This window comes from Corvus moneduloides, chromosome 17 (genome assembly GCF_009650955.1).
Source record: "Corvus moneduloides isolate bCorMon1 chromosome 17, bCorMon1.pri, whole genome shotgun sequence".
In the NCBI taxonomy this organism is placed as follows: Eukaryota; Metazoa; Chordata; class Aves; order Passeriformes; family Corvidae; genus Corvus; species Corvus moneduloides.
Window position 1 is genome coordinate 11,278,148 of NC_045492.1, and position 27,872 is coordinate 11,306,019.

The 27,872-nt window shown below is 37.1% G+C and overlaps 2 protein-coding genes across 9 annotated transcripts in view; one reads left to right on the forward strand and one right to left on the reverse strand.

Annotated features, from left to right (window-relative positions):
* Positions 1-1,565: 1,565 nt before the first annotated feature.
* SYCP2 (synaptonemal complex protein 2) lies at positions 1,566-27,207 on the forward strand. 7 transcript variants are annotated; one of them, XM_032126615.1, is made up of 46 exons: positions 1,566-1,751; positions 2,492-2,536; positions 3,163-3,303; positions 3,547-3,675; positions 4,609-4,713; positions 5,291-5,315; positions 5,988-6,073; positions 6,893-6,981; positions 7,506-7,540; positions 8,139-8,281; positions 8,360-8,412; positions 8,631-8,676; positions 8,854-8,949; positions 9,326-9,386; positions 9,944-10,092; positions 10,855-10,929; positions 11,386-11,544; positions 12,257-12,356; positions 12,923-13,041; positions 13,987-14,047; positions 14,152-14,209; positions 14,412-14,548; positions 14,853-14,950; positions 15,176-15,294; positions 15,535-15,565; positions 15,820-15,884; positions 15,990-16,047; positions 16,700-16,755; positions 17,255-17,303; positions 17,424-17,598; positions 17,991-18,058; positions 18,443-18,622; positions 19,345-19,528; positions 19,949-20,196; positions 20,311-20,481; positions 20,606-20,773; positions 21,152-21,242; positions 21,742-21,900; positions 22,207-22,334; positions 22,528-22,622; positions 22,704-22,803; positions 23,227-23,285; positions 23,595-23,673; positions 24,095-24,151; positions 24,427-24,528; positions 25,702-27,207. In XM_032126615.1, exons 2-45 carry the CDS (start codon positions 2,513-2,515, stop codon positions 24,493-24,495), a joined length of 4,398 nt encoding a protein of 1,465 aa, XP_031982506.1. In that variant the 5' UTR covers positions 1,566-1,751; positions 2,492-2,512; the 3' UTR covers positions 24,496-24,528; positions 25,702-27,207. The 7 variants fall into 7 exon arrangements, 6 of the variants coding, with proteins under 6 accessions (XP_031982506.1, XP_031982507.1, XP_031982509.1 ...); XM_032126616.1 differs by having other exon boundaries at positions 17,994-18,058; XM_032126618.1 differs by lacking the exon at positions 21,742-21,900.
* PHACTR3 (phosphatase and actin regulator 3) overlaps positions 27,198-27,872 on the reverse strand; it is a 100,037-nt gene continuing 99,362 nt past the window's right edge. For both annotated transcript variants that reach the window (XM_032126622.1, XM_032126623.1), the window contains exon 13: positions 27,198-27,794. In XM_032126622.1, the coding sequence (XP_031982513.1) occupies positions 27,779-27,794 (16 nt within the window). In that variant the 3' untranslated portion in view covers positions 27,198-27,778. The remainder of the gene's footprint in view (positions 27,795-27,872) is intronic.

A 27,872-nucleotide genomic window follows, 5' to 3' on the forward strand; every position in this document is an offset into this window, starting at 1 on the left:
TTACAGCTGGTAAAAACTTAGAACTGCAAGTCTGAGTGATTATTCATTTGGCAGCAGGAGTGTAACATTAGTACTGACTTCTTTCCCAACTTCTTTCTCCCTGTGATCTCAGATCTGCAAGTATTTCAGCTGACATTTGATATTCAAACTGTTGGTATCAACACTTCTAACCCTTCTCAGTTTCACACAGATAAATATTTATACTGCTGTAGTGAATAAGGGTCCCTGTAAATAGTGCTACTCTACCCTAAAGAGTTTTGGTTCCATTTTCTCTAGCGTTTTCATGTGTGCCTGAAATGACTGTGGCCAAATAATTTCACTGTTGGTTCTGGTCTGTTTAACACATAACTCAATTAAACTTCTCTCTGACTTCCCTTCTGCTAAACCAAACAAAATAGACTAGTATTAGAGAATGAGAAGTGAGCTGAAGCAATCTCAGTGTAGATTGCATCAAGGAAGGTGTGTGATCCACTTCTGGACTGTCTCACTTCTCTTTTGCTATAGAATGAGTAAGGCTGGACAGGCTCAGCCTGTGTGTTTGCTCATGTGACTGGTAAGGGAAAACATCAACTTCAAACTGGCTTTGATTATTTCTGCTTCATAGGATGAAAGTACAATTCAGGGTTCAGTTTTCATAGCAAACTTCTGATTCTCCAAGTTCCTCATGCAGTTTTGTCCTTAGTAGGTTTCTCAGTAAAGCTGTTTTACAAATCTGCTTTAGCACTGCTCACTCCCAGCTCCTCAGTGCAGATACTTCACTTCTCACACCGCTTGTCATTTTCTTGCATTACAGTGACATCTCGTGGTATTTTAAATACTTTCTGTACAGCACAGCTTTTTTTTTTTTTTTTTTTTTTTTTTTTTCCTTTTATAGTATTGAGTTTTTGTATTTCTCATTTCAGGGATTCAGCAGTGTTATTTTATTTACAATTGCTGCAGGTTTACCTGCTGTGAAAGGTGATTTCTCTCCTAGATGCTCCACTATTGCTGCTTATTCTAGGTATGAACAGAGACTCTATTGGAGTATGTAAGATTCATTATAAATTTTATCATCTGTATTTATGGTATGGCAATAGATACACCAGCACAGGTAAAGCCCCTCTTTGGCACTGTCGCATTCCATTTAGGCACATTATCCAGTGCGCTGCTGGATTCCACTTAAGCACATTATCCAGTTCCCTCTGCATCATAAAAACCACAGATGTCAGTCAAAGCCATTTGCCCACAGCAGGTCTGTAACCGAGCGTCTTTGCACCTACTCGGGCCGTGAAAGGGTTTCTGAATTAAGCACAGGAATGGATTACACTGGTTTAGCAAGCTCATGCCCAGTAATTTCTGTGTGTGCGCGGAAGTTGGTTCTAAACACCGGCTGTAGACAAACACAACTTCCAGTGCCCGAGGCGCTCCCGCCGCCCGCGCTGAGGGCCCGCAGCGCCCGCCCCGCCCCGCGCCGCGCCATTGGCCCGCGCTCCGAGCTGCCGGGCGCTGATTGGCTGGCGCCGGTGGGCGCGCGGGCGGTGAGGGGCGGGGCCCGCGCTGAGGGCCCGCGCTGAGGGCGGGCGCTGCCCGCGGGTGCGGCTGCTCGCTGCCGGAGAGCCGGCGGCGCGGTCCGGCCGGGCGTGGGGGTCTCCTGTGTCCAAAAGGGGGTTCTGTTTCCTCCTCAGGGCTGTCTGAGCGTGCCGGAGACAGGAGAGCTGTGAGGTGTCAGCACAGGCCTCAGCGGAGGCCGTTGCGTTCTTGTGTTGGAAAAAGTAATTTAAAATCACCCTATATTTGTTATTTCTGTCTTACTTAGTACAGGAATAGCTAGGCTGTGTTCCCAGTTGCTATTCTACAGAAGTCGTTTCTTATCTTTAGTCACTGTTTGCTTGGTCTATATAATGTCTGGGATGGGGAGACCAAAGCTGCATGTTGTTGACTGTAGATGGTTTGGTTGGTGTAAAATAATTCATACAAGGCATGAACAGGTTCATTGCTTTTCATAAATGTTCAACAATGCAAATACTTTACCTGCCCTTGAGTATTAAGACACTGTTTTCAGAAGCCTCTGACACCCAGATCTTGCTTTTAGCTGGTGACAGTCACTTTGCCATCACTGTATATATAATCAAGAAGTCTTTTTCCTGTATCATTTGTGATATTTGTGTTAAATGATTCAATTTACCATTTTATGGTGAGGCCTTTATGGAGTTTTGCTGTTGACTCACCTGTCCCAAATAACCATCTGTGCTCTTTCCTTGCTGGGAAATCCTGAGGGTCGTCCCAGGCCCGTCTGTGCCTCCAGCCATGAAACTGATCATTCCTTCCTCTCTTTTGCTTTAAGTAATTGTTTATCAATGCAAGAAAGTTTCCTTATAGCCCCATTAAATAGCTTTTATATAGCTTTTATACTACTGACAAACTTTGGAGTTTGTAATGTATTTTGACTGATTGCCAATGTGTTTGCAAAACCTCTTTAAAGTGTAAGTGATGATTGTTCCCTTTTATGCAGCTGAGGTGGCGAATTGCAAAAATGCCAGCCAGGAATGAGTTGCAGGTATGTGCTGATGGAGCAGAATGAGTATTGATTGTTTTAATTACTGGCATGCAATTGCAAGCAAAGTCTTCAGTGTGGCAGTGCAGTGTGGTAGGAAGAAATTTTCCTTTGACATAGCTTAGTGCAAAGTAGCTGGGTGGAAAGCAAGAGGAACTGGAAGTTGTTATTGATGAAAATAAATCATATACATTTGGCAGAGATTAATCAACTGAGGTGATGCTTAAAATGAAAATGTTGAAATCCAGTTATAACTGATTTAGAAAGAATAAAGGGGCAAAATGCCTAAGGTAACTTGGAAGTGTAAATATTAAATATACTGAGTAAGGGGCATTGATACAACAATCACTTCTGTAGGAATTTAGTTGTAAATGAGGAAACATTTACAATTAAAAATAGCTAGTTAAGGCAAATAATTAAATTCTCAGTGCGTAAGTATTTGCAGGATTAATGTATTGAATAAGGTGCTCTATACTTAAGGTTTTACATTTAATTATTTTGTGATTCAGAATATTTGCTTCAAATGCAGCAGGTGATTGTGTAAAACTTGCATCGAATCTGTGTTAATTAATGTGTTGTATCAGTGTTAAGCACACAGTAATACAGTTGCTTTGGTTTATTGCTTACAGTTTGAAAAGTTAATTGACGAAGCTACAAGAAAAAAGGATTTCCAATCCTTAGAACAATTTCTGGCCACAGATGAATGTGAAAATGTCTCTCACAAATGCAGCAAACAGTTTGCCAACAAATTGGACAAGCTTCTCTGTTGGGTAATGTAATCATTGCGTCAAAGTCATCTACACCATTTTTGGAAGAGACTGAAAAAGATTTTTTCATTTGGCTTGGTTGATACCACCACTTGATTTAAGAACCCAAAATAAAATTTAAGCATGAAATCTCTCCTTTAATCTGCAGTTAAGGTGGCTTTTGAGAACAAAAAAGTCATCTGGTTAATTAAATATGGGTTCTTGTGGGACTTCACACTAAAGTTTATGTTGTAATTTCAATTTCAGGCACTTGACAAACAAGAAGTCAGAAGCATTTCTATTTTGCTAAATGCTATTCAGAAATGTGCGAAAAAAATCAGCATAGCAGGAGAAGATGGACTCCCAGCAATGATAAAACACGGTCTTGTTGGAAGGATAAGTAAAACCATAAAGCATCTGTGAACTTCTAAATAAATATATGAACATCAATGAAGTGCATAAGCTGAGCTTAAGTGCTTCAGTGCTGAGCAGCTCAGTGTTTGATTTGGTTCTTGATTGGGTCAAAATTAGGAATTTCCCATAACTTTGCAACAAACATTGTTCATATATAAATGTTCTTTGTCAAGGCACCCCTTATAAAGGGATGCTGCTCTATCCCCGTGAGGGTTCTGCAAATCATGCAATATATAATTAATTTAGATATGCTTCCAGCAATTAAAACAAGATGATATATTTTCATACAAGTTTGCTATATTGCTATGGACTCAAGAATTAGAATTTCCTGGTGCTGTTTAATTTTTTCTGGTTAATTCCCACAGCAGCAATTTTGTACCTGCTCTTTCAACAGATTTTAGTGCTGTTCTGATTATTTGGTGTTATTTTAACCTGCATGTTAGAAACATGAATCATTTGTAACTCAGCAAATCCTGAGCAGATACCACTTCCTAACTGCTTTCACGAGAGATTTCACTGGAGAAAATTAATGGCAATGTCAGATGAGAGTTACTCAATTGCCTTCTCAGCTGCTTTAATAATAAACAACAAAACCAGGGTGATGATAACCTTATCCTTGTATTCACACCTAGAAACAACATTCTTTCATTCAGTCATTATCAATTTTCAGCTGTTCTGTCTGTGGTGGCAGATGTCAAAGTAGATCTCCAGTTCTTGTGTTAAAAAGTCCCTAAAATCCCCTAACTTTGTTTAGCCCGAGTGAAAAATTTCAGTCTGGGGCCAACATCTGCTCAGCAGAGTAGTGATGCTGTTGTTTGAATCACTGTGGAGTTTGTATAGATTTACTTAAGTATAATACAAACCACTGTCCTTTCCCAGGCTATTAAAATAGATTTACCTTTATTTTCCCTTTACATGGTCCATTGGTTTGAAAAGTTAAAAGGAATTTTGGTCCTCAGAGGAGATGAAAAGAATGAAATGCTTACAAGTCTGGCTGAAGATTTCTTCATCATGTTGCTGGTAAAAATACATTGATAATAAAATTTATTTATTAAAGTAACCAATAACAATTATCAAAGTAATTGTTACCAGTTTAGAAATAAAAGGACTTCAAAATGTGTTTCTATTTAATATCTTCCTAAGGTTAACATTGCAATGACTTCTGAAATAGATTATAAATCATTTGGGATAAACAGTTTGCTGTATTCACACTAATTTCTTTTCATGGCTGACATCATGAAATAAATTGAAAAAAAACCAATAACGGTAAATGCTCAATGAACAAAAATTTTTCATCTTGATCAAATTTTGTTTACATCCATTATTGGTATTCTAGTCCAGTTAGATCTGTGAGTTTTCTTCTCTTCATAAAAATTTTTGTCATTGGTGAAATAATTTCAGTAAATTTAACTGAAATATAATTTTGGGAAAACACACTTTTTAGTAGAGATCATCTCTTAGATTCTATGTTAAGGACAAAATAACTTCAAATTCTTAAATGCTTTTTGATTACTTCCTTCAGATATATGTTGCCTGACCTTTTAATGCTGTAATATTTTCTTTATCAAAATGATGTGTTTTGGGTTTTTTATTGCAGGCTGTGTGTGATAGCAGACCTGAAGGTGAGCTTAAAAAGCAGAAATGATGTTGAAAATGTCTCTCAGAACACGGAAAGGACAACATTTCTGATTCCTGTGGTGTGTCAGCTTTAGTTTGAGGTTTCTCTATGGACAGGTTTCCTTGTAACTTGCTGTTGTCAGTAATAAAAAAGCACTATAAGTCTCAGAGATGGCAAATGAACTGAATTATTTTTTAAAAAAGGTGGTTCTAAGGTCCTGTCACAGCTCAGCACAGCACAGTGACCCTTCCTTATTGACCTTATCCTCATGAATGTCACCCTGCCCTTACCTTTCAGTGTGGCACTAGAGAAAGTCCCTACAGACTGTTTGTTGTCATGACCAAAAGGGAAGATTCATTTCTTTGGCCCTGGGGAGAAAAATTCCACCACCTGAATTGTATCTCAGACAACTGAGTTACAGGATTGACCAATCACATTTAAAAATTAAAAATCTCCTGCCCAGGGGAGTTACACAGTGATGCACAGGAATAGAAACATAGTTACTATAAATTGAAGTAACTATTCTGTTTTATATATCACTAATCCTATATAAAAAGACAGACATGCTGTATTTTATTTCTGAATGAAAAGGAATCCTTTCCCAAATGTTTATGACGGGGCACCCTAACAATACACTCTTGACAGCTCTTTGAATTATTTCTTTCCTGCTTTTTAGGTAAAATGCAAATATTAGAAAACTTTGTTCTGAGAACATGTTCCCTCATCACTGATGCAAGAATTAATATTTATGTTCAGCAGGAGGTAAACATCCTTCTTTCTAAGCAGCAGTTTTCTGGTTAGCGTGTTAACAGACTTTGTGGAGAGAGTTATTTAACTGTGCAGATGCTACAAAAAAGAGAATATTGTAGTGCTCTAGGATCAGAAGGATTGTTTAATGTTTCTCTGGGAATGTTTGGATTTATTCATATGTTGGGGCTGTTTCAGATTACTGACCTACAATTTTTTTTTTTTTGAGAGTAAGTTATAAAATAGTGATAATAAAGTTCTGGTAGGAAAGCTGTGGAAAAGCAGAGGAAACAGTGTGCTCTACAGCTGCTAGAAATAGGATTAAGATTGTTGGTTGTAAATTCTTTAGTCACTTGCAGGAAATTTGCGTTCCTTCTAGTACACTCCAAATTTCTCCTGTTTATTTTAGTAACCTCAGGTTGTCAGGGTTTTTTTCCCTCTAAAGAAAGGGAAAGTTATAAAAAAGTCTTCTGTAAAGGCTACATCCCTAAAGGAACGGCTTTTTAATGCTAATTCAAGGTACACTTTAGCTCAGCAATCAACTCCAGACAGAACTCTGGCTTTGAAAGATTTTGTTTCTGTATTTAACCTATTTTTTAGCAACTATTGTTCACATTAAAACTAAGTAATTCATTGAAATTGAGGTTGCTTTAGTAAGATAAATACCATTTAGAACTCATGTAGAACTCGTCTCTTCTTGTTTTGCAGTTACTTAAGCCTGTTGCTTTCTTCAGTGGTATGAAATATATTACAAGGGCCAAAAATAAGAATAACTCAAACTTTAACAAACTTACGTTATATTTAATCTTGCTCCCTTTTTTCCACTCTTCGTAGGTAATAAAAAAACTGAATTTATTGCTTGACAAGATCCCTCGAGATGCCAGGAAAAAGATACTTTCTACAAAGGAGATGTTACTTGTCATGTAAATGATCTTTAGTATAATTTTTATATCATTCCATCATTTGCAGAGCTGGGAGGCAGTTTTTACTAAGCTGTTGTGCAGATTGATCCCTGTTTAACTCAACTTCTGCACTTGCTGTTGAATTCTCTGTGGACAGGTATTCTCATGGGTTATTCTCCATTAGAAGCCTGAATTTTCCTCTTTCCCAGTCTGGATCAGGCATCTCTTCATCCCAGTTGTCATAAAATAATTAAACTCCTATTTGTAAGAATGTGCTTAAAGCACAGTGAATCAGTTGCTGGAAGGTTCGGTTGTTCACACTGGAAATTGTTTTACAGCAATTCAAAAAAGCAAATAAAATCAAAATTGTATCTATCAGGTGATTCAGGTCCCCCAGCAGTGCTCCCAGAGGTATTTACCCCTTGGAAGTCTTTCAGTTCCATGGAATCAGGGGTTTGTCTCACACATTGAAAGTTTATAATAAACCTTTACTCTGGGCCTTGTGTTGCTGTCACTTTTTGATGCAATGTTCCTTTGTTTGGCAGGAGTGAAATGGGGAGGACAATTTTGGATGCTGGAGGTGAGCATGGGACTTAATTTAGTATTGAGCTTCTTAAATATTAGATGCAGACCCATTAAGAAACCAGAGAAGGCGTTTTGAAGCTGCAGAATGTTGTGATTCGAGTTATCTGAAAAATTTAAATATTGCAGGAAAACAAGCTGCAAGCTGAAATGTTTTTGTGTGTTCAGCATAGGGGAAACGCATTAAAGTTTTCAATTCTTCTCTAGAATAAAAGTTCTAAAATAGGAAAAGTGATAAGGAAGTCAGTCTTTGAGGCTGTGAGCTGTGACCATGGGTAGTAGTACTGTAATTTCCCTCAGGGATCACTTTGGTATCCAGCAATTTCCCAGCTCAGAGAGATCAAAGTTGAAAACTTTCTCTTGTTTAAACACCTGGTGTGGCTCTGACAGTCTGTGCAAGTTTGGTTGGAGTTCATTTTAAAAAATAAGTTGTTTAGTCATCGTTATTCCCATACTTATTTTTCTAATTATCCTTTATGGGTTACATATTTGGATCTAATAGAATCTAGACTATGTTCAGCTCTGCTTACGCCAGTTTTCTCATACTATTTTTCACCTCAGTAGTTATTTAAATCTCCTCTTGTGTTGTGCTGCAGATTATGACACACAAGTGGCCATCACAGAAGCTCTGTGCAGAATGGTGGCAGAGAAGCAAAGGGGAGAACTGGCCTCCCAGTGGTTTCCCATGGAGTTTGTGGCCACTGCATTTAGAGGAATTAAAGATTCGGAGTTTGAGACAGTAAGTCACACAAAGAATATTTCTAGGGAGGGAAACTTCCATTTTACAATTGTTTAAGAAAGTTCTATGTTTTAATAGGATTGCAGAAAATTTCTTAACCAGGTGAATGGCATGCTTGGAGACAAAAGAAGGTAAAAGTGATTTTTTTAATGCTAAGGGTTTTTTCGGGGATTTGTTTTGGGTTTTTATGTTGTGATTAAATTTCATGTTACATCCTTGGGGGAGAAATTTACTTTGGGATCTCTAAGTCTCTAAAGTGTATGAAAACAAAATCCATTTGCTGTGTTCAGATCTGCAAAATTTATTTACAGCATTGTAGAATACTTGAAAAAATATCCTTTTCTTACAGGGTTTTTTCATATCCATGTCTAACAGCAGCTCTTGATAAATATGAGGTAAGGTACTCTGCCTTCTAGTTAAGAAAAAATAGAGCTAAAATAAGATCACGTTTTTTCAAAAGTATACAAGTAGACATGGACTGAAAGTTTGTCACAGGTTCAGATCAACATGAAGCTTCTTAGCTGGTCGAAATCGGTGCTCTCTGCTCTTGTATCCTGTTCTTTTTGTTTTAGCTCCAGATACCACTGGATGAAAACCTGGAAGCATTTTGGATTGATTTCAATGTTGGCAGCAGAAGTATTTCTTTCTACGTGGCAGCAGAGGATGCAGTAAGCTGAGATTTGTCTCCTGCTGGGTTGTTATGAGGCAGCAGATATGCATTCCTTGGAGTGTGTCAGATTTTATTTCCCCATGTTCAACATGTTGAACTTACTGTGTGCATTCCAGTGTTGATGAGGCTAAAAAAAAATCCAGATTTGCTGATATTTAGATCAAATAATTTCACAGTAATGACTTTCTAATGCTGTTTGGAAATAGCTTAACATGTACACAGTGAGCAATAGTGAAGCACAAGTTCCTGTCACTCTGTGTAACAGATGTTTAAAAGGTTGGAAATTTGTCCTCACTGAATGACTTTGATCTCTGGATTTCATTTAATTGTAATATAATACTTCTCTTTCTTTCAAAATGTGTTTTTCATGTAAGGAGCTTCAGTGGGAAACCGTCCTTATACGAGAAGATGATGTAAACATGTACAGCCTGGAAGGTATTTGAACTCAAAAATGGGACCTTTTGTTCTATTCTTACTTGGGTTTGCAAACTAATGTCAAACTGATTAATCTAAAAGTACTGACTTAATCTAGCAAAGCAGAATTCTCCCTTAAAGTATTGTAGGAACTGTTTTTATCAGGGACAAAATTGCACTGCTGTCGCATCTGCACTTTGGGCATGCAGGTGTGATTTTATGAAAATAATTTCATAATCTTGTCTTAGAGTTATTTCAATACAAGGTAAGCCATAAGACAGTGACAGATAATATTTCTTTTGATCTAATTATAACAGTAAATATCTGTAATTTGTTTGCAGCTATAGTAAGTAATCTTCAAAGAAAATTCTGTGGAATAATATACAGAATAAGTATTTCTAGAAGATTAAATCTTAAATTGTTTCACTAATAAAATTATTGTAGATTAGGGTGAAATAAATAAGATATTAATCTTAGTACCTGAACTGAGGAATCTGTCATGTGATTACAAACATTATATGAAATGAGATGCTGTTAAATTGAAATGAAGTTGCTTTTCAAATTTTGTTTTTGTCCAGAAAAAGGTTCAAGGAAATTATTAACAATAGATCTAAAAAGCCCGATGAATGTGGGCACTCTCGAAGGAGGGAAATTTCTTTTATATTTTGATTCTATCTTGGAAATCAAAGATGTGACCAGAAAGATTTATGGATCTCATAAATGTAAGGTAAGATTTAAACACCTTTTTGAATAGTTTTTAATTGATTCAAAATCAGTCTCATTGCCATATAAATGTTCCAGCTGTGATTACTGGTATCTCTCCATACCAAGAGTTTCTAATTAACTGGTACAGAACAGCAGAATATGTTAAGCTTTGGGAAAGGTGCTTAATAAGGACAAGAGGAAATTATCTCAAGTTACACCAGGGGAGGTTTAGGTTGGATTTTAGGAAAATCTTTCCACTGAAAAGGTTGTCAAGCCCTGGCACAGGCTGCCAGAGCAGTGGTGGAGTCCCCATCACTGGGGTTATTTAGAACACAGTGGATGTGGCACCTGGGGACATGGGTTAGTGGTGGGCTTGACAGTGCTGGACTCAATCACCTGAAATTGGTGATTGGTGAAAAAACACCATATCTTAATGTCAAATATTGCATATTTAATTTTCCAGAAACACGACCTGGTTGCTTACAAATACTTTCAGAAATTATTCATGAGCTATCTTGTTTTGCAATGCAATTACCACTCATGAATTTACTCATTTAGTAAAACACTTCTAGCAAGCCATACCTTACTCCTTACTGCTTGTAACAAGCTCTTTGTCCTGAAGTCTGACTGACTGAGGAACTCATGAGGGATGGAAATGCTGTGAATTTGTAGCATCTGTTTTTCTCTGTAATCTGATTTCTGACACTTATGATCTCTCACTTAAATATTTTGTGTCTTGTTTAAAATAAGAGCAAAATGTCTATTTTGACATATCCCTTTGCAGGATTTCAGCAAAAAGCAGTCTTCATCAATAGCCGAAACAACTGTTCACATCGTCTTTGATGAAAGTGGATCCCAGGTATTTTACCTCAGTGTGCTGAGATGGTTTCTTGGGTTTGTATAATTAGTCTGATTATTCATAATTGATAATTGTTCACAGTGAAAACAAGGACTTTAAAATATCAATAGGCATAGATAAGTCTAAAGCCAGGCAAGTGGTGTCTAGTATGTATGTATTGTTTTTCTGGGGAAATACTAATATCTAAATCATAGAATAAAACAGACATATGCACAGAGGAAGTTCTTTTATGTTCACTGTTACTTGAAAACCCATTCTTGTACCAAAATTAGTAGTTAAGTTGGAAGCTTTTTAAACTAGAAGTCTGTAACCTCTGAATTTTATCAGAATCTCTAGTGGGTGATGTGTTACTTAGGGTGAAGAAGTTGCTCTGTGTATTAGTATAAATATAAAAATAAGACATTATAAAATCCTGATATTGTATACAAATTAAAAGAAATTAAAATAATTCTATAGGTTCTGGTACCAGAAAGTCAATTGTCACCGGGTTTGAAAGAAAAATCTGGAGAGGAGGAGGAGAAACTCAGTAAGTACAAAACTCAGCAACCTCCTGGAAGTTTGAGGACTCAGAGTAAAAATAACAGTCAAGAAAAACCCAGAGGTGATTCCTCCAAGGTAAGTAGGATTGTCAAATCAAAAAGGAGTAGAGAGAAAATGCATGTCAGTTTAAATATTTGTAATATTTAATATTCTAACCCCTTCTTATTTGACAGTTAGAATATAGTTACTACAGGGTTTGATTATTTTTCTTATGACTTGACACTAAACTATAACAATCCTTTTGCTAAAAAATTTGTTAGTATTTTGAAACTGCAGTAATGTGACAGAAGTGAAAAGGAATTGTTAATGTTCTTTAGACAACAGTGTTCTGAGAATTCTCTTTAAAGAGAAGTTTTTGAAGACATGCTCAGATGCCCCAGTATGGAAAAGTCAAGTATGGCCTCAGAGACTGCTGGGGAGGGGGTAAAAACTGAAATAGTCACCATGTCTTCATCGGGCAGCAGTGGGTGTCTTGCAGGAGTTTCTAAACCTATTTCTTCTTAGTTTGTAGCTTTGCAGATTCTCCAGGGAATCCCTTGCTGAGCAAGGGACAGGATTTGCCCATACTTCATTGAATTAATTTAGAAAGCAAAAACCATGAATCTCAGTTTAAAAATAACTGAAGTATAACTGCATAAAAATCGCATTAGCTTGATGTCTGCTGCAGCAGCAATTGTCACTCTAAAAATGGAAAGTGTCAAGAGACTCCTGGCAATAGATTTTCTGAATTCTTGTTCTGTCAGCCTTAAATCAGTGTATTACGGTCAAGTTTTTTCTGTTCCTCAAGATAACTCCATCTCATAAAAGGAAAGTGTCTGAAGCATCTGTGCTTATTCCTGGAACTACAGGAGCTTCCACAAGGAGTCCACTGGGTTTTGTTAGCACACGTAAGTTTGCAAGTGCTTTCAGGGCAAAAATGCACTTTGAAAATGGTCTTTGAAACTCAGGTATGAACTGTGATCCTTGGCAGAGCTGGAAATGAAAAGGAGAGGTTATAAAATCTCCTGAGCAGATGCTTTAAACTCAAAATGCTTAAGGGCTGCTTGCTCCTCGTCCATAGACATGGTGTAGGACAGGGGCTGCACTGCATTCCCAACAGCTGAGGGTCACCTGGCCTTTTTCCTGCAGAGCTGCAGGTGCTGGAGCAAGCTGAGAACTCAGTAAAAATATATTACAGGGAAGTCTTTAAATAGCAACCAACTATTTTCTACCAGAGCCAGCCTGTAACAAGCTTTGCTTTTGCCTCCAGACATCCACAGTCTGTGAGCTCTTAATCTCAATGTAACGTAGTTGGAATCAATGGAATTATTAAAGGTCCATAAGGGGCTGGTATGAAAAATAACCAGCTTTTGTTGGAGTTCATGGAATAGCTGTGGTTGTGGGCAAAACTCTTCTTGTTGTAATTGTAATGGGAGAGCTGGTGCAATTCTAACACATCTCTGTTTTGTTGCAGCCACTCCTTTTAAAGGGAGATTTAAATTGCCTTTGGAAATGACCAGCTCTACTAAAAGGTCTGACAATGATGCAATAAATGAGAGCAGAACAAAGAATTTCTATCAGGAACCTCCTGGAGTATGCATGTCCTCTGTAGCTAAGTCTTTTTCTTAGAATAACATTAATTTCTAATTTGTTCCTAATTCATATTTCAGAGAGCTAGAGTTTTACAGTCAGCAAGTCACTTTTAGAAAATAGTATGTTTTACTTTATTGCATGATGTTTTCTTGCCCTCTGAATTTCAGGTTTAACATGTTTGAAGTCAGACTGAGCTCTAACAAAATTAAGCACAATTTGCATTCGCTCATCAGTTCTGCCCCCAGAATTAACTTCCTATTTCTGGAACCTCAGTTCTTCCTTTGTGTATAATAGGAGAAAGGTGCATGCAATAATCTCTAATTGATTATGCACTAGTGAAATAGCCATAAAACACAGAATACATTCAGCTGTGCTTATGAAATGTTCATGTCTTCAGCTTGTAGCATTTAAAGTGTTAGTGCATTTTTGATCAGGCATTCACTACTATAAAAAAAACTAAATAGGTGTCACTGACCTGCAGTTTAAGTATATTTTTGAGTGTTTTCTTCCAATTGAACAATGACTGCAAAATAATATTTTTATATTATTTCTGGTTGTGAATGTCTGCCTTGCTCAGATTCAGGTCAAGCCCCAGACTATGGGACTCTGAAGCATTTTTTGATCCAGCCATACTTTGAAAAAGGCTTTCATGTACAGAATGTTTTGTTTAGAGCATTTCTTTGGCTTTTATGGGCTGTAACTGGCAGTGTTACTTACTGTGCTTTTTAGAGGGGGCAGAGATGCACAGTAGACAATGAATTCTGCGAAACAGAACAGATCAGGAAGTCAGATACCATGAATGAGGCAAAAATACGTGAAAAATACAGCACTTCCATGAAATGAGAAAAAGAATGTCATGTTTTGTTAGGGAAAGCACAAGTTTATGAAGTTGTACTGCTTATGGTCCTACACTAATATTTCCTTTTGGGTGTCGTTCCACTGTAGCAAATGTGTTCTGAAGAAGTTTTAAAAATTTTACAAGAGGCCACAGAAAAGCAAACTTTAGGCAAGTAATTTTACAAGCATTGATAGTCCTTACTTCTAAAATTATTTTAATTTTTTCCATTTTCTTGGTCATAATAATTGACACCAAATTAATGTCTCATTTAGATGAAGTGCTAGATATTGTTCCTGATTCTCAGCCAGCTGGGAGAAGCAACAAACCTTTGTAAGTATTGGAAAAGAATTCCAAGTCACTCTTGTCACTCACTTTGAAGGGAGGATTTTCAGGCATTACCAGACCTAATATTTTGTTGAAATTTAAAATGCTTTGATACTCTAAGATATATCATCATTTTCCTATTTTATGATGTATGTTTATTGTAACTGAGACTCAAGTTCTGACAGTAAGATGGTGTTGTCTTTGTTAGGCTGCCTGGTCTTTTGGCGACTTCTTTTGATAAAACTGAGCCATGGAAGAAAAGAACGTTCCCTCTTCCTGAGAAGAATGTAACAACTGGGGACGAGCAAAAGCCAAATCCATCACGAGCATGTGCATCCCATCCAGGTGATGGTCACACTTGGTCAACTGTTACTCTGAAAAATAGATCAGAGAAATTAACTTGCAATGATGCTTTTTTTCCCCCCTTTATTACTGTTGGTTGAGAGAACTGTGAAACAAAAAGCATTTATTCAGGTCTTTGAAGTACCTCTCCAGGTAAAGAAATTAAAAAAACAGAACCAAGACAATTAAGTTGATACCATCCTTAGTGGCAGTCAGAGTGTTGATCATTTGGAGCAGAAACTGTTAAATACAGAGGGGAAAAATATTGAAACTACTACTGAACCATGGTTTAAAACATTTCTTTCAGCCAGAGTGTCTGACACATCTTTGCATACTCATCTTGCACAAGAGGACCCTGATGTTCTCCTCAGAAAAGAGACTTCAAATCCAAAACAGTCAAAGACAGTGAGAGTTTTTTACCTTTCCACTTGCAATTAAGAGAATTGTCAAATTTTCAGTGTTTCAGAATTGGTGGATTTACTGTCATGGAAGGGAAAATGGTTTTCAAATGACTGTAATTTAATCCATGTAGGAGACATTTAATGAAGTTTAGGGGGTTGTTAGGAACCTGAAGTTCTGTGTGCAGCTTAGTTCTTCTGTTGGATGTTGAGTCTTAACCTGTTTTTATAGAAACCAAAGTCTAAAGAAATGGCAGATGCAGCCAAATCACTGATCAGTAAAATCAGTGACCGATACAAAGACAAGAGTGATGAGAAAAGCAAAGCAAGAGATTCCCTGGGCTTTAACAGGTATGATGTGAACCACTTCCTGTTGTGATGAGTCTTTGTGTGCCTCTGGCTGTCTCTGTGATGTACCGATGAATGCTGATAAATGAAAGGGGCTGGGCTCTTTTAATCTGTCTTTTAACTGATGTTGTATTTAAATGCATGAATAAATTTGCTGGGTTTGATAAGGTTTGTGTTTATATAGGCACTATTCTAATGCATATATTCTAATGAGCATTTAACAAAATGTATCTTTATTTTTAGGACACATTTAAATAAATCCTGGCTCTCCAAGGTAACAGTGCTTTTGTTGGAATTGTTTTTAATATGTACATATATGGTGGTAGTAGGTGTAAAGGGAAAGTTAACAAATACCATTGAATATTAAGTATTTGTAGATGTTAATTATGCATTTGCTGCATATATGTTTTGCCGTATTGAACTGTTGCTGATTATCTTCATGATGAAGATTTTGCTTTTTGAGATGACAGTGTCTATGCATGCACAGTCCAAATTTGACAGAGCAGCTAACTTTTCATTTATGGATAGGAAGAAGTTCAGGAGAGGACCCTAAAAACCACTTCTTTTCTTAATATAACTGCTGGTCATGTTCTGTAAGTAGTTACAACATTTTCAAACACAATTTCTGATTACTCACACCTGACTGTGAAATGTTCATTACTTCACTCACAAAATTGATCTCTGTGTCTGTTTTGCAGGGATGATGTCTACAACTTTAACATCAGTGGGTTTGATGAGCCTACAATAAAGCTTGGAGTAAGAAATAACTGCAACTTATATGTTATGAATAAGATAGAAAGGAAATCAGTCAAATGTTGTCTACTGAAAGTATAAAAAAGATCTGAAAATGCAAATTATATCAGTGAACTAAGTGGGGGAAAAGGTTTGCCATATAAATACCTCTAGCATTCTCAGATATTTAATATACTCTGTCTTAAGATTCTGGCCACTTCAAGCTATGATGATGTTTTTCCTGAATTAAGAATTAAACAGTGTGTTAGGAGTATCATTATCTTAAATTATCCTGACAACGTTATTGCCATCCTTCTAATCCCCATTTCAAAGACATCTTTTTCCAGATGTTTGAGCAAAAAGAAAATCTAATTATGATAAAAGATGGTTTTGCTTCTTATGGCTCAGAGGAGCCTGGTGAATTGGGGAAGGTGGTGAAGCAGGTGTTGGGAACTCTTGTGTTGCTTTGAGATACTGAAAGCTTCAGTCAGCTGCAGCTGGTTTTAACTGTGAGCTCTGATAAATAATTCTAAGATAGAAATTAATGACCATTAGTTTCTCAGTGTAATAACTGAGGAATAAAACCCTTAGCAGGTACTCTCTGGTAGCCCGTTTAATTTTGTTCAAGTTCTATAATAAATGAAAACCTCCATTTGTTTCCTATTTGCATTTTTAGATCCAAGAATTGCGTGTGACTGAACTGAGTGTTCATACAGAGACAAACAAAAAAGGGTAGGATGTTCTGTTTTGATTGCTGATTATCCAAGTACAGCCTGCACTTTCCAGCAGGCAGTTACAAATTTCCAGGGAATGTTGCATGACAAGAATATCTTGGCTGTGTTGGTTTTTTTAAGCAATAAACACTGCTGTGTTGTCCTAGGCTGTTCCATGATTGTCCTTTGGGAAGGTGATATAAAGGAATGTGTTCCATGAAGGAAACAGTTCTCCTCATGGAATGCTACAGGGGGAGAAACTCCTGAATAGAGAGGGATGGTTTTTGGTTAATGACCCTCCTGGAAAGGGCTGTGTTGTTACTGTGTGCTCTTCCTGATAACTGGGAAACAAGCACAACCTTTAGGGTTTGAGGTGAACAGGTAATTCCAAAATAATATGGAAACAAAAGTAGGTACCTCTGTTTGAATCTTTAGTCCACATATCATAGGAATAGTAGGAAGTTTTAGAACAACTATTTTTAAATGTATTGTGTAAAGGTTTTATTTCTCTAATTAAGGAACACAACCACCAGTAAATCCAGTGCGGAAGTGAAAGGAGGAAAAAAGGTAAGGGTCAGATTTTTATGGATCAGGATAACTTGTCTTCCTGCCTTTAAATATCAATTATGCAAGCAGACTACATGTAAAAACAAATCAATAACTTAAGAACTTTTTTGGGTTTTGTAGAGTAGGAGCAATCGAGACAAGAAGCATCTCTTTAGTGACTCAGACACAGAAAACAGAGGGGATGACAGCAAGACAGAGATCAGTTGGCTGGAGGAATCCAAGAGAAAACCTAAAGCCCAGATAATTGATTACAGTAGAAATAAAAAATCAGGGAAACCAATAAGCACAGACAAAAGTAAGAAACCTTTTTCGTATTTCTGAAGAATGCTGCAGTAAGTTTGTCCTTAGATATTAAGTGCCCAGCATGGCATGTGCTGTGTTGCAGGTACCATATATTTTTGTTGTCTTGTTTCCAAGCATAAAGAATTTTCAAATTAGTTCTAATCATTTATAAAGATCAATTTACAGAAATTCTGTACTTTAATGTGGAAAACTGTTGGAGGATGGGACAGGTAGAAGTTGTTGTCAATTAAAAAAAATGTCTTTTTAAAAAAAGAATGGGCTGAAATCAGTTACTGAATTAATCAATTTGTGGGCATGAAAGTGATTCTGTTATTTTACAGCTAAAAGTAATGACAAACATTTGAATATTTCCTGATTTTTTTCAACCTTCTTGAATTGTAACAGCAGGTAAATTCTCGGAACCTGCTTGCCACGTGGATAAACCTAAAAGCAAAAATACAAATAAGAAAAAGGTAAGTGTAATTTTCAACTAGATTTTTAATATAGATTCAAAATCTCTTAGTTCCCCCAGAAACTGTTTTAAAATAATTTTTCATAAATATGGGATATTTATCCCAGATCATTTGTTAAATACAGTTTATTCTTCGCAAGTACTATATTCTTTTCTTGTAGTATTTAGCTGGTTTTTTAGGCATAAGTGAGTTAGAATGATTTTTGTACATTGATACTGTTTTTAGTAGAATGATGGTTGGACTCGCTGAGCTTTGGTAAAGTTAAACCTTTTTAGCTGCTCTGAGATAATGCATTTCAGGTAATTAAACCAAGTTACCTGCCATTTTATCTTATATTTGTATTAATCATTCTTGTAAATTGAAGATGGTTTTATTCTTCCAAAGATAAACAAATGTAAACCCCAGAATTCAAAAACGGATGAAATGATAGTAAAATCCACCAGAAAAAAACTCCCTCGAAGAGCAGCAGCAACAAAAAATTACAAAGAGCCGTCCAGTTCTGAGTCTGAGAGTGAAGAAAAGATTCCAACGTGCACCTCTAAGGAGAAGAAATCCAAAATACAGGTGTGTGGTTCCAGTTGATTATTAAAAATCCATTCCTGCCATGTCTTTCAAAGTAAACTCTGCTCTGCTTTGTACTTGTTACTTCTGAATTTTAAGTGCCCAACATGAGTATATTGAAGTTAATTTTATTATTTTTAATATTGCTTTTTTTTAATGATGTGTATTGAGCTGCTGAGAAAATCAGTCCTAAGTGATCTTCTTAGTTTCTCTTTCTGAGTATTACTCTGCTGCAAAGGACTACTGTGAGCTGTATTTTTCAAATGTGACAATATTTGAAAGTATCTTTAAATGGGAGGGTTTAGTGAGCCAAATCTTGTTGAGTTGATGTGATGCTGGTAATGCTGTGTCAGTACATTTGCTGAATATCCAAGTAGGATTTTTAGTAAATGAACACTGGTTGCTGGAACATTTTCATTGTTTTAGTATAACATGTCAATATACATGGAAAGCTTTATGACCTTCATTCATTAAGTCCTGAAGCATCAGTAATTGCCTCCAATAATTAAGTATTTCATAAGAATAGAAATTTATGTGTTGAGTTAAATTCAGTGGTTATTGATGTTGGAAAACCTGATTTGCTTATGGATTTAAGTACTTCTGATGATGGTCCTTCAGCTTGATCAATGGTACATATAGCTAATATATCCATATCTCTCTTTATCAGCTTTTATGTACACTGTGGTTACAAAGATGTTTATATATAACGTTTTGTACTTTAATAGAAACATATGAATGGTGCAAACAAGGATTACAGGTGGCCAAAGGTACTGCAGATTGTACCTGTGGAGCCAAAGAGAGTGGATAGCTATGTGCAGAAAGCACTGGTCAAATCCAGGAATTCTGCAGAACAGAAGGAAGTGGAAATGCCTTCAGCTGAGAGCCCTGCCTCGCTTGAGACAATGAGATGTAGGTATTTTGTCTTCTAATTTCTAGCAGTACTGAATCAAGAAGTGGAGGTTAATTGAGGGTTATCACAGCAGTAAATTTTAATTTTATTACATGGTCCTAAAACAAGAGATAGCCCATAATTCCAGGTGCTCCACATAATTTAAGGAATTGTATTAGTATGTCACTGACATTTCTACGGGTTGGTGCAGTTATTTGACATCAGTGTAATATAGAAACACATCATGTCAGTGTTAGAACAAATCTGGTACTGCTGAAACTCAGAGAGGGAGAAAGGGGAACTGTGGCAAGGCCTGTGCCAAATTCCACCCATCTGAGGCTTGGAAATTCCTAAGGCTGGAGCAGGGAGCAGTGTGGGGCTTTGGCTTCTCTTGTGTAACTCCCGTTGCTGGCACTGACAGTGCAGGAATTGTTTCCTAGGTGCTGACAGAGTGTCAGGAGATGTTACTCCAGAGCACAGTTCCAGTGAAAGGTCACTTGGTCTTCAGGAGTCGACACTAGAAGACAGGGAAATGCTAAACTCTGAGAAAGAAATCTCTCCCAGTGATTTCTGTCCACAAAATAAGAGTATGCAAAGTCTGGGTGTAAGTCAGTCCCCTGAGAGAGCAGTTACAAAGGTGACATTGGGAAGGAAAAGCTTCTCACCAGTTTTAACTGAAGCATCTTTGGTAAGAGCATTAACATTTCTCTAGAGCTGTTTTAACTGAAATTGTTCCATTCAGCTGCCAACTGTTCTGTGCTTCTCCTCTCAGTAATGTTTGGGGGTTTTTGTTCATGTACAGCTCAGCTTAACCACATATAAAACTGTCAGTGGCAAAAATTCCAAGGGAGCTGCACCAGAAACCTGTAACAATAATGAAGATTCAGGTTTCCAACGTTGCTTTTCGGACACGTTTTCTGTTAAAGGAATGCTTCAGGATATCACTAAACCTATCCCCAAAAATAAGGAAGAGGTATGTTCCTAAATGCTTTGCTCTTCAGAAGAGACCTGCAGCTCTTTGTCTGTTTTACCACTTTACAGGTGGTGACATTTAAGGGACATCTCCTTTCAATCACGATTTTTTTCTTAATGTGTAGCTCAGCTTAACAACGTATAAAACTGACAGTGGAAAACATGCAAAGGGAGCTGTGCTGGAAACAGGGAATGACAATGAAGATTCCAGTCTCCAGTCTTGCTTTTCAGACACACTTTCTGCTAAAGACAAACTCCAGGATCCCACCAAGCCTCTCACTAAAAGTAAAGAGGTGAGTTAGTATATTTCTTGCTCTCAGAAGAGGGCTGCAGCTTGGCATCTGTTTTATCTGCTTTCCAGGTGCTGAGGTTTAAGGGAAATGCATCTCCATATTAAACACAAATCTTCTTGGGACCTGCTAATAGTTAATTTTTAAATATTGGAGATATATTAGATAATTATTTATCATATGGGTACAATGAAAGAATTATATTCCAACAAGATCAGATACAATTCGTATTTTAAAAAAACAACAGGGAGTAAATATTTTCTTAGTGACCTCCCCTAAAAAATAAATTATTTTCTCAACATAAATGTGAGTTTCTGATGGAGACTTCTAAAAGCAATTTAATTTTGAAGCTAGTAAATAAACCAGTGACTTTTCTTTTAGGATTGTGTACCACCATCTCCATTGTCTGCTTCCAGCAGGAGTAGAGTACGGTCTTGGATTCAAGAACCTTATGTCCCCATGGATGAGTCAGGTACAGACATTTAACACAAAAGACTTCCTATGTGTCTCCGTAAAGGTTAAGAAAAATGTTCTATTTAGCATAATAATATGGCCAAAGTTTTTAAATCTTGTTATATAGTTTCAGTATTATTCCATTTTTTACTCTTTTTCTCATTTTCTCTGCTGTTTTAATTATTCTTAAAAAACCCTGAAAATTGGACTCCAAAATACCGATTTAGTGAAGAGTTAGTTGTGTTCCAAAGAAAGAGGCATTCCCACTGATACTGGGGAAAAAATGGGGATAATGGTTTTATGAAGAAAAATCCCAGATTTGCTCATGAGTCAGAGTTCAGCTGAATGTCCCCTCTATAAATGTAATGGTTATTAATTTTTATATAATTCTCATGTTTTAAAGCCAAGACACATCTTCCTAGAGTTTGCATCCAATGGGTCAATAAAATCTTCTTTATCCTTCCATCTGATTGTTCTAAATAATGCTAAAATGCAGCACTGTTTCCATGTTTATGAAGGACCGAGTGCACAGACATACCTCAAAAGAACTTACCACAGTGACACAGAAAGCAACTCTGATGAGGCAGAAACAAGCAAAGAGGAAAAGAAAGGAAGGAGAAGAATAAGTTTAAAGCCAAAAAAATTATTTAAAACAGATGATGCTGCTACTTACAGAGGTTGGTCATGGACTGACAGTGCAAAATTTTAAAATAATGTGACATTCAAGTTTTTACAAGAAAATATAATATCCAAAAAAAAAAAGGCATTTTACATGTTAAAGCAGAGAAATAAAATATTCTAAATGTTTGGAGACTGGATCCATATAAAAAGTCAGAAAATTGATATGAAAATAGAAACTGGTTTCAGCCATCTAATGGGTGACATTAATTTATATATAACGAAAGCTGTCCTAGGCCATGTGCTAACTTCACATAGGGGACTTCATAATACTGCATTTGACATTATGTTTTGTTTCTCTTCAGTGTCTGAAAGTGTCTCCACTCAATCTGTAAATGACCCGTCTGGTTTGGATGGGGAATTCTGGGAGCATGGTTGCTCAACCATCAGCATTTGTCAGCAGCTCCAGAAAGAATTTACCAAGAAAATTGAGGCAAGACCCTTCATGTACAGTATCACTCGGGGGGTACATGAGCACACAGGTGACAGCTTGGCTTGCACCACACAATTACATTTTAAAAAAGGGGGTTTGCTGTGATATTAAGCAGTTACAGTACTGAACATACTACAGGGTTTTTTTCCTAAAGTGGAAATAATCTGAATTTCATGTTAAAACATCCCCGTAGAACCGCTCCCGGAAAATGGATAATTTTAATAAGCAAACACTGAGAGCTGCCCATCAGCATTTGGCAACAATGAGTTACCAACTCCATGAATGCAGGTCAGTAATGGAAGATTGCTGTTAAAACATCCTTAAAATGCAGTGAATACCTTCTACAAGTAACCGGGTTTGTTTTGGTAGGATCAGGCAGCTGGACAAATTTCATTTTACTCTCACTGAAGAACTTGAGAAATTTGAAAAGGATTCTCAATCCCTGAAAATCATGGAAAAAGAATTCTTGGTTTGTATTTTAGTTGTTTGATCTTGAATAAAAGGGAATTCTTGTGGAATCTATAGATTATTCACTTCATCTTTAACTTAAGATCATTAACTTTGATTTTCAAAGCCCTTTTTGCTTCTAGTTGGGTCAAATTTCAAATAATGCATTTGAGGAGTTAGGATGCTCTTAGAATTCTCGGGCCACTCTATGTTTTCCTACATGTATCCACTATATGAATTCCTGTATGTTTTTCCTCCTACAATAAACTCCTACAAGTACTTTATTGGGCTGGTTTCTTCCAGCTTCTGTGGGGGTTGTGTAACTCCTGCCCCTTCTGTGTTTAGTCTGTTCTTGTGGTCATTTTGTTCATATTAGATATTAATTACTTTTAGTTTGGAAAATCAGTTTCTAATGATTAGCATCTATTAATATTTTTCTTTCCAGGCCTTTTGGAAAAAGCATTCCCACACTTTTAGTACGTACATGAAAAATGAGCAGCAGAGGTCAGTAGGGTTCACTAATCCTGGGGTGAGATTTGTGTTCTGTTCAGTTGAGAGAGAAGTCAGCACAACTCCTCTCTCTTCCATAAAGAGAGATGGTTGATGAGATGAGAAAATGAGATTAAAATGTTCATGTAATCTCCAGCTAAATTTCTCCACATACCTGAGGGACTGTTCCAGCAGTAACAATGATGGGGATATTTATCCATGCTTTAAATGCAAATAGACTGCCAACAATGGGCAGCTGTATTTGTGCTCTGTGTAGGATGTTCATATGTAGCAAAGCTGTTTGAACTGCCTGTATTTCTTTAGAATTCAGATTCTTAAAGCTTCATTTGAAAAGAGTATCTACCATTCTGTTGACTATGAAGAAAATGTTTTTACTTCAGAGGTATGGTGAACTTTTGCTTTGCTCATTTTAATAATTCCTCAATTGTATCCACAGATGTAAGTACAGACCTTTTTTCTGAAGATTTTGTCCTCAGCATTATATTAATGATACATAAGTATTTTTGTAGTTTTTAATATTTATTAAATGTTCTTAATTTAAAAATATTCAGTGTTTATGCCTAGATTTCACCCATTCCAAGGTGTGTGCAGTTATCAGGACTTACACTGGGTTCTGTGGCTTTGTTTATTGGTGTTACTCATGCAAGAAAGAACAAATTTAAAACACACATCCCTTTCCCCAGGCAGGTGGCTGCATGTGCATCTGTATTTCTTGGTTGTGACACATTTAGGGATGCAATTGTTTGCTTGAAAATGTGTTGGCAGTTGTGAGCAGAGGAGATGCATTCAGTGTCTTTTTGTAGATGCATCTGATGAAAGAAGACATAAAAGGACTCCAAGACAAATTTCTAAAAGAAATGGTAAATAAAGTTATCTTGTCCTCATTTTTATTTAGTTTTTGCTGTTTGAACACTAAATTACTAAAATTTTAATTTCTGGTTTTTAATTTATGTGAACGGACTCAGTTCTGAGTCTTAATGTTGAAAAGAATCACATTTGATATGTTAAAAGCAGCATGTATAGTGCACCAGGTACATTAAATAAAATCTGCCTTTTTTCAAAAGCATGTGATAAATGTGGTGTGATTGATGTGATAAGCAGTGATAAAAGTGATAAAGGTAATTTTTTTGGACAGCAAGAAGAGGAGCTGTGTAATGTTCGCCGAGGATTGCAGGCCTTGTTTCAATCAAAGGCAGAATTCTGAAGTGATTTTTCAGATTCCTTCCTGAAATTCGAGGTGAATATAAACACTTTTGTAATGGAAAATTTGACAGCTTTTTCTTTTTTTTCCTTTTTTTTGGTCACACTTAAGGAAACTACTGTAATGGAAGTTTATTTTCCTTAGTAATACTAAAATCTGTGTGGATAAGACTTTTCCACTCACCAGTGAGATTTGGAATTATTTTACTGAGTCTCCTAAAATGTAATTTGTAATTTTCTTTTTAGCGCATGCTACTTTTAAGTAAGTCTTTAGCAATTTTTATAGGTTACTTAACTGACTTTCAGAGAAATGACTTTGAATTGCACTTTGAATCTATGTTTTGGGTCTGATCCAGAATACAGTCAGGAATTTTTTAGGGACCAAACCACCTGGTTTGGTCTCAGTGCTGTTTGTTGGATTTCAGTAGGATTTTCTAAGAGAGAACACTCTCAACACTTGTGCTTGAACTGTTTGAACACTGTGTTTGCAACTGTGTTGCAAATAGTTGTATTAAACAGGTCAAGAAAAACAGATAATGTCTGTTGGGTTTTTTACACAATGTCATTTCTATTTTCCTTTAAATCAGTAAGAAGTCAGATAAAGCTGCTGTTCAAATATTTTGGGTAAGAATTTGAAAACCACAAGGCTGTGTTGTCTCTGGAAATGATTATACTGCAATTTCCAGTAAATAACTCAGTCCACTCATCCCATTTACGTAAGCGTAGGGATGTTTTCTGAGCCTCTGGTTTTTGTGTGGTTTGGAGTTTTTTTGAGCCTGTGCTCACTGTAATCTCCACTAGATGGACTCCGTGAGATGTTAAACTTTTCTTTGCCCTGGTCTGATTGAATTTTATCTGAATGAAACAGGACTTTTCTTGTAACTTACAAGGTTTTTAAAGTGCACTGCAAGGCCCAAGTTCTTTTCTTAGTGAGGCCATGTTGGAAAGATAATACAACAGCCTTGTTTTTAGTTAGTGATAGGAACTGTGCACTGCAGGCCTGTTTCTCTTTCCTGTTGGGAAGAAGCTGCCCAAGAACAGCCTCCCTGAACCCTCTGAGGTGTGATCCCAAATTGCAGCAGGAACCAAGCACAATCCATGGCCCAGGGAGTGTCCAGACCCCTCCACAGACTCCCCCAGCAGCAGGCAGGCAGTGCTCAGTGCCAGGGGTCAGTGGCCCTGGAGTTGTCACGAGTTGTGTCTCTCCCAGGAGCAGAGCAGAGGCCGGGCTGGCTGAGGAAGGAGTGGAGTGCGCGGGAAGGACGGAGCCACCCAGAGCTACCCCGGGGTTCAGGTGCGGCAGTGACACAGCTCAGGGCCATTGTTTGACATTTAAAAGCTGCTCTAAGTTACCCTTACAATGTTTTTCATTTTATTATGTTTTTCAATGTAATTTTAATGTGTTTTATATAATCTTTATTACCAGTGGAAGCGTGTGTCACTGCTGAACAGGAGTGTTCTGTGCATGGGTAATTAGCCAAGTTTAGCTTGTAGTTAACAGTGGCTCATCTGCTCTGCTCAAATTGAAAATGCTTCTTCTGCTGAAGAAACTTTGCTCTCCTTTCTGTTTATACTTTTTGTATATTGCAGCTGGACTATCATTATATTGTTGTTAAGAATTAATGCTGTATTATTAATAATAAAATGATAAATATATTTATGTTAAAAGGCTAGTTATGATGTTACATATTTCTGTGAAAAGCCAGCAAGTTAAAAAATTTCAATAAAGAGGAAAAAACACATCTTTGGATCAAGTGATGGGGTCATTCAAGTCTTCAGCTGATATTCAAGTAAGATAAACATTAAAATGTTGACACCGCTTCTCCCAGGAGCCCTTAGTTCCTTCTCCCATTGCACTGGCACAGACTTTGTGCTGCACTGTGTGTCCTTACCTTCCATTCCTGCCTGACAGTTTCCCCAGGAGCAGCTCTGGTTCCTGGGATTCCGTCCCCACCTGGGACAGAACAGACACTCTGTGTGGGGACTGTTCCCACCTCACAGCAATTCAGTAGTAGTCTATACAGACACTTTGACAGACTGCATTTTATTATTTTCACACTTCATGGAGATCATCCCAATGAAGCTACAAGACCGAGAATGCCTTTTTCAAGTTTTTAACATTGAATGACTCCCTAGAATGGTAGCACTTCAGAGTCTTGCAGAGAAATGTTTGTCTTGTGAGTGAATTCAGCATTTTGTTCTGACTGGTCAGGTGTGGTTAACAGCTATCAATGTATTATTCTTCTCCTCACAAGTTTTTTCTTTTTTTTAGTAGTACTGAATAAATCCTCAGGTGCTTCTCCATGTCGGGCATTATTAAAATGTCTGGCTTTACATTTTTCTCAACGAGTTCTATTTGCTTTGTAATTAGCATTTAGTAACTTTTTTCTTCTTACTGTCAAGAAAGCATTAAAACCATTTGTTTGCTAAACATCAAAGTATGTATCAAAAACATCAAATTTCTGCCTCTGGTTATCCAATTTAGTACTTTTGAGTAACAGTGAACCAAACTGTCATTCTTTAGAGGGTCAGAGCCTCAATTGGTGCACAGTGACAACCAGGTTATGCTATTCCACAAGATGGAAAACCTTAATTGAGATCATCCTTTTGCAGACTCTGTGTGGATGAAGAAGTCAAATGGTTTGGTGCATAATAATTATAATCTCTTCAACTAACCCTGGGAAAAAAAGAGCTTTAGGAAACATGTTCATTTCCTGCAATAAGTAGTCATTTAATTAAAGAACAAAAGTAACAGGAATCAAAAATGCTTGCAGCTGTGATTCTGTTAGACAGTATATAAAAAAGAATGAAATTATAATACATTAAATTAGTTTTTAGAACATGAACTTAGGTGTTTTACAAACTAACTGTGGTAAGTTCAAAATTTCTTGTCAACATAATACTGGATGACAGAGCGTCATGTCCGTTTATGTCAGAGGCCTTGGAATGGTAAAGCCTGTACATGCACAATATCTCCTTTTCCAAGGCAGGCTGCAAACCAGTTCCAGACAGGTGGGAAAGGAGAGGAGGAGGCTCTTCCAAGTAGCTTCACTTCAGTCTTTTTCAGCAGCTTGTCCCACTCCACAGGCCAGCACTCTTCTGCCTCCAGAGCTCGGGGCTGGCGTCCTGTCCCCAAGTGCTGCAGAGGCTTCAGCTGCAGAGTCCTTCTGTCACATCAACATCCAGGGAGCCTGTGCTGAACCTCAGGGAAAGACTCCAGTATTCCCTGATGTGTGTTCAGCAGCAATATCAAAAAGTAAAGACAGATTCTTCTCAGAAGAAAATTTCTATGGCCTGTGAAATCTAGGAGAAAAGGGAGACATTTTTCAAACCACTTCGCAATAGAATTCAATTATTTTGGGGAGTTGATGTTAGATTAAT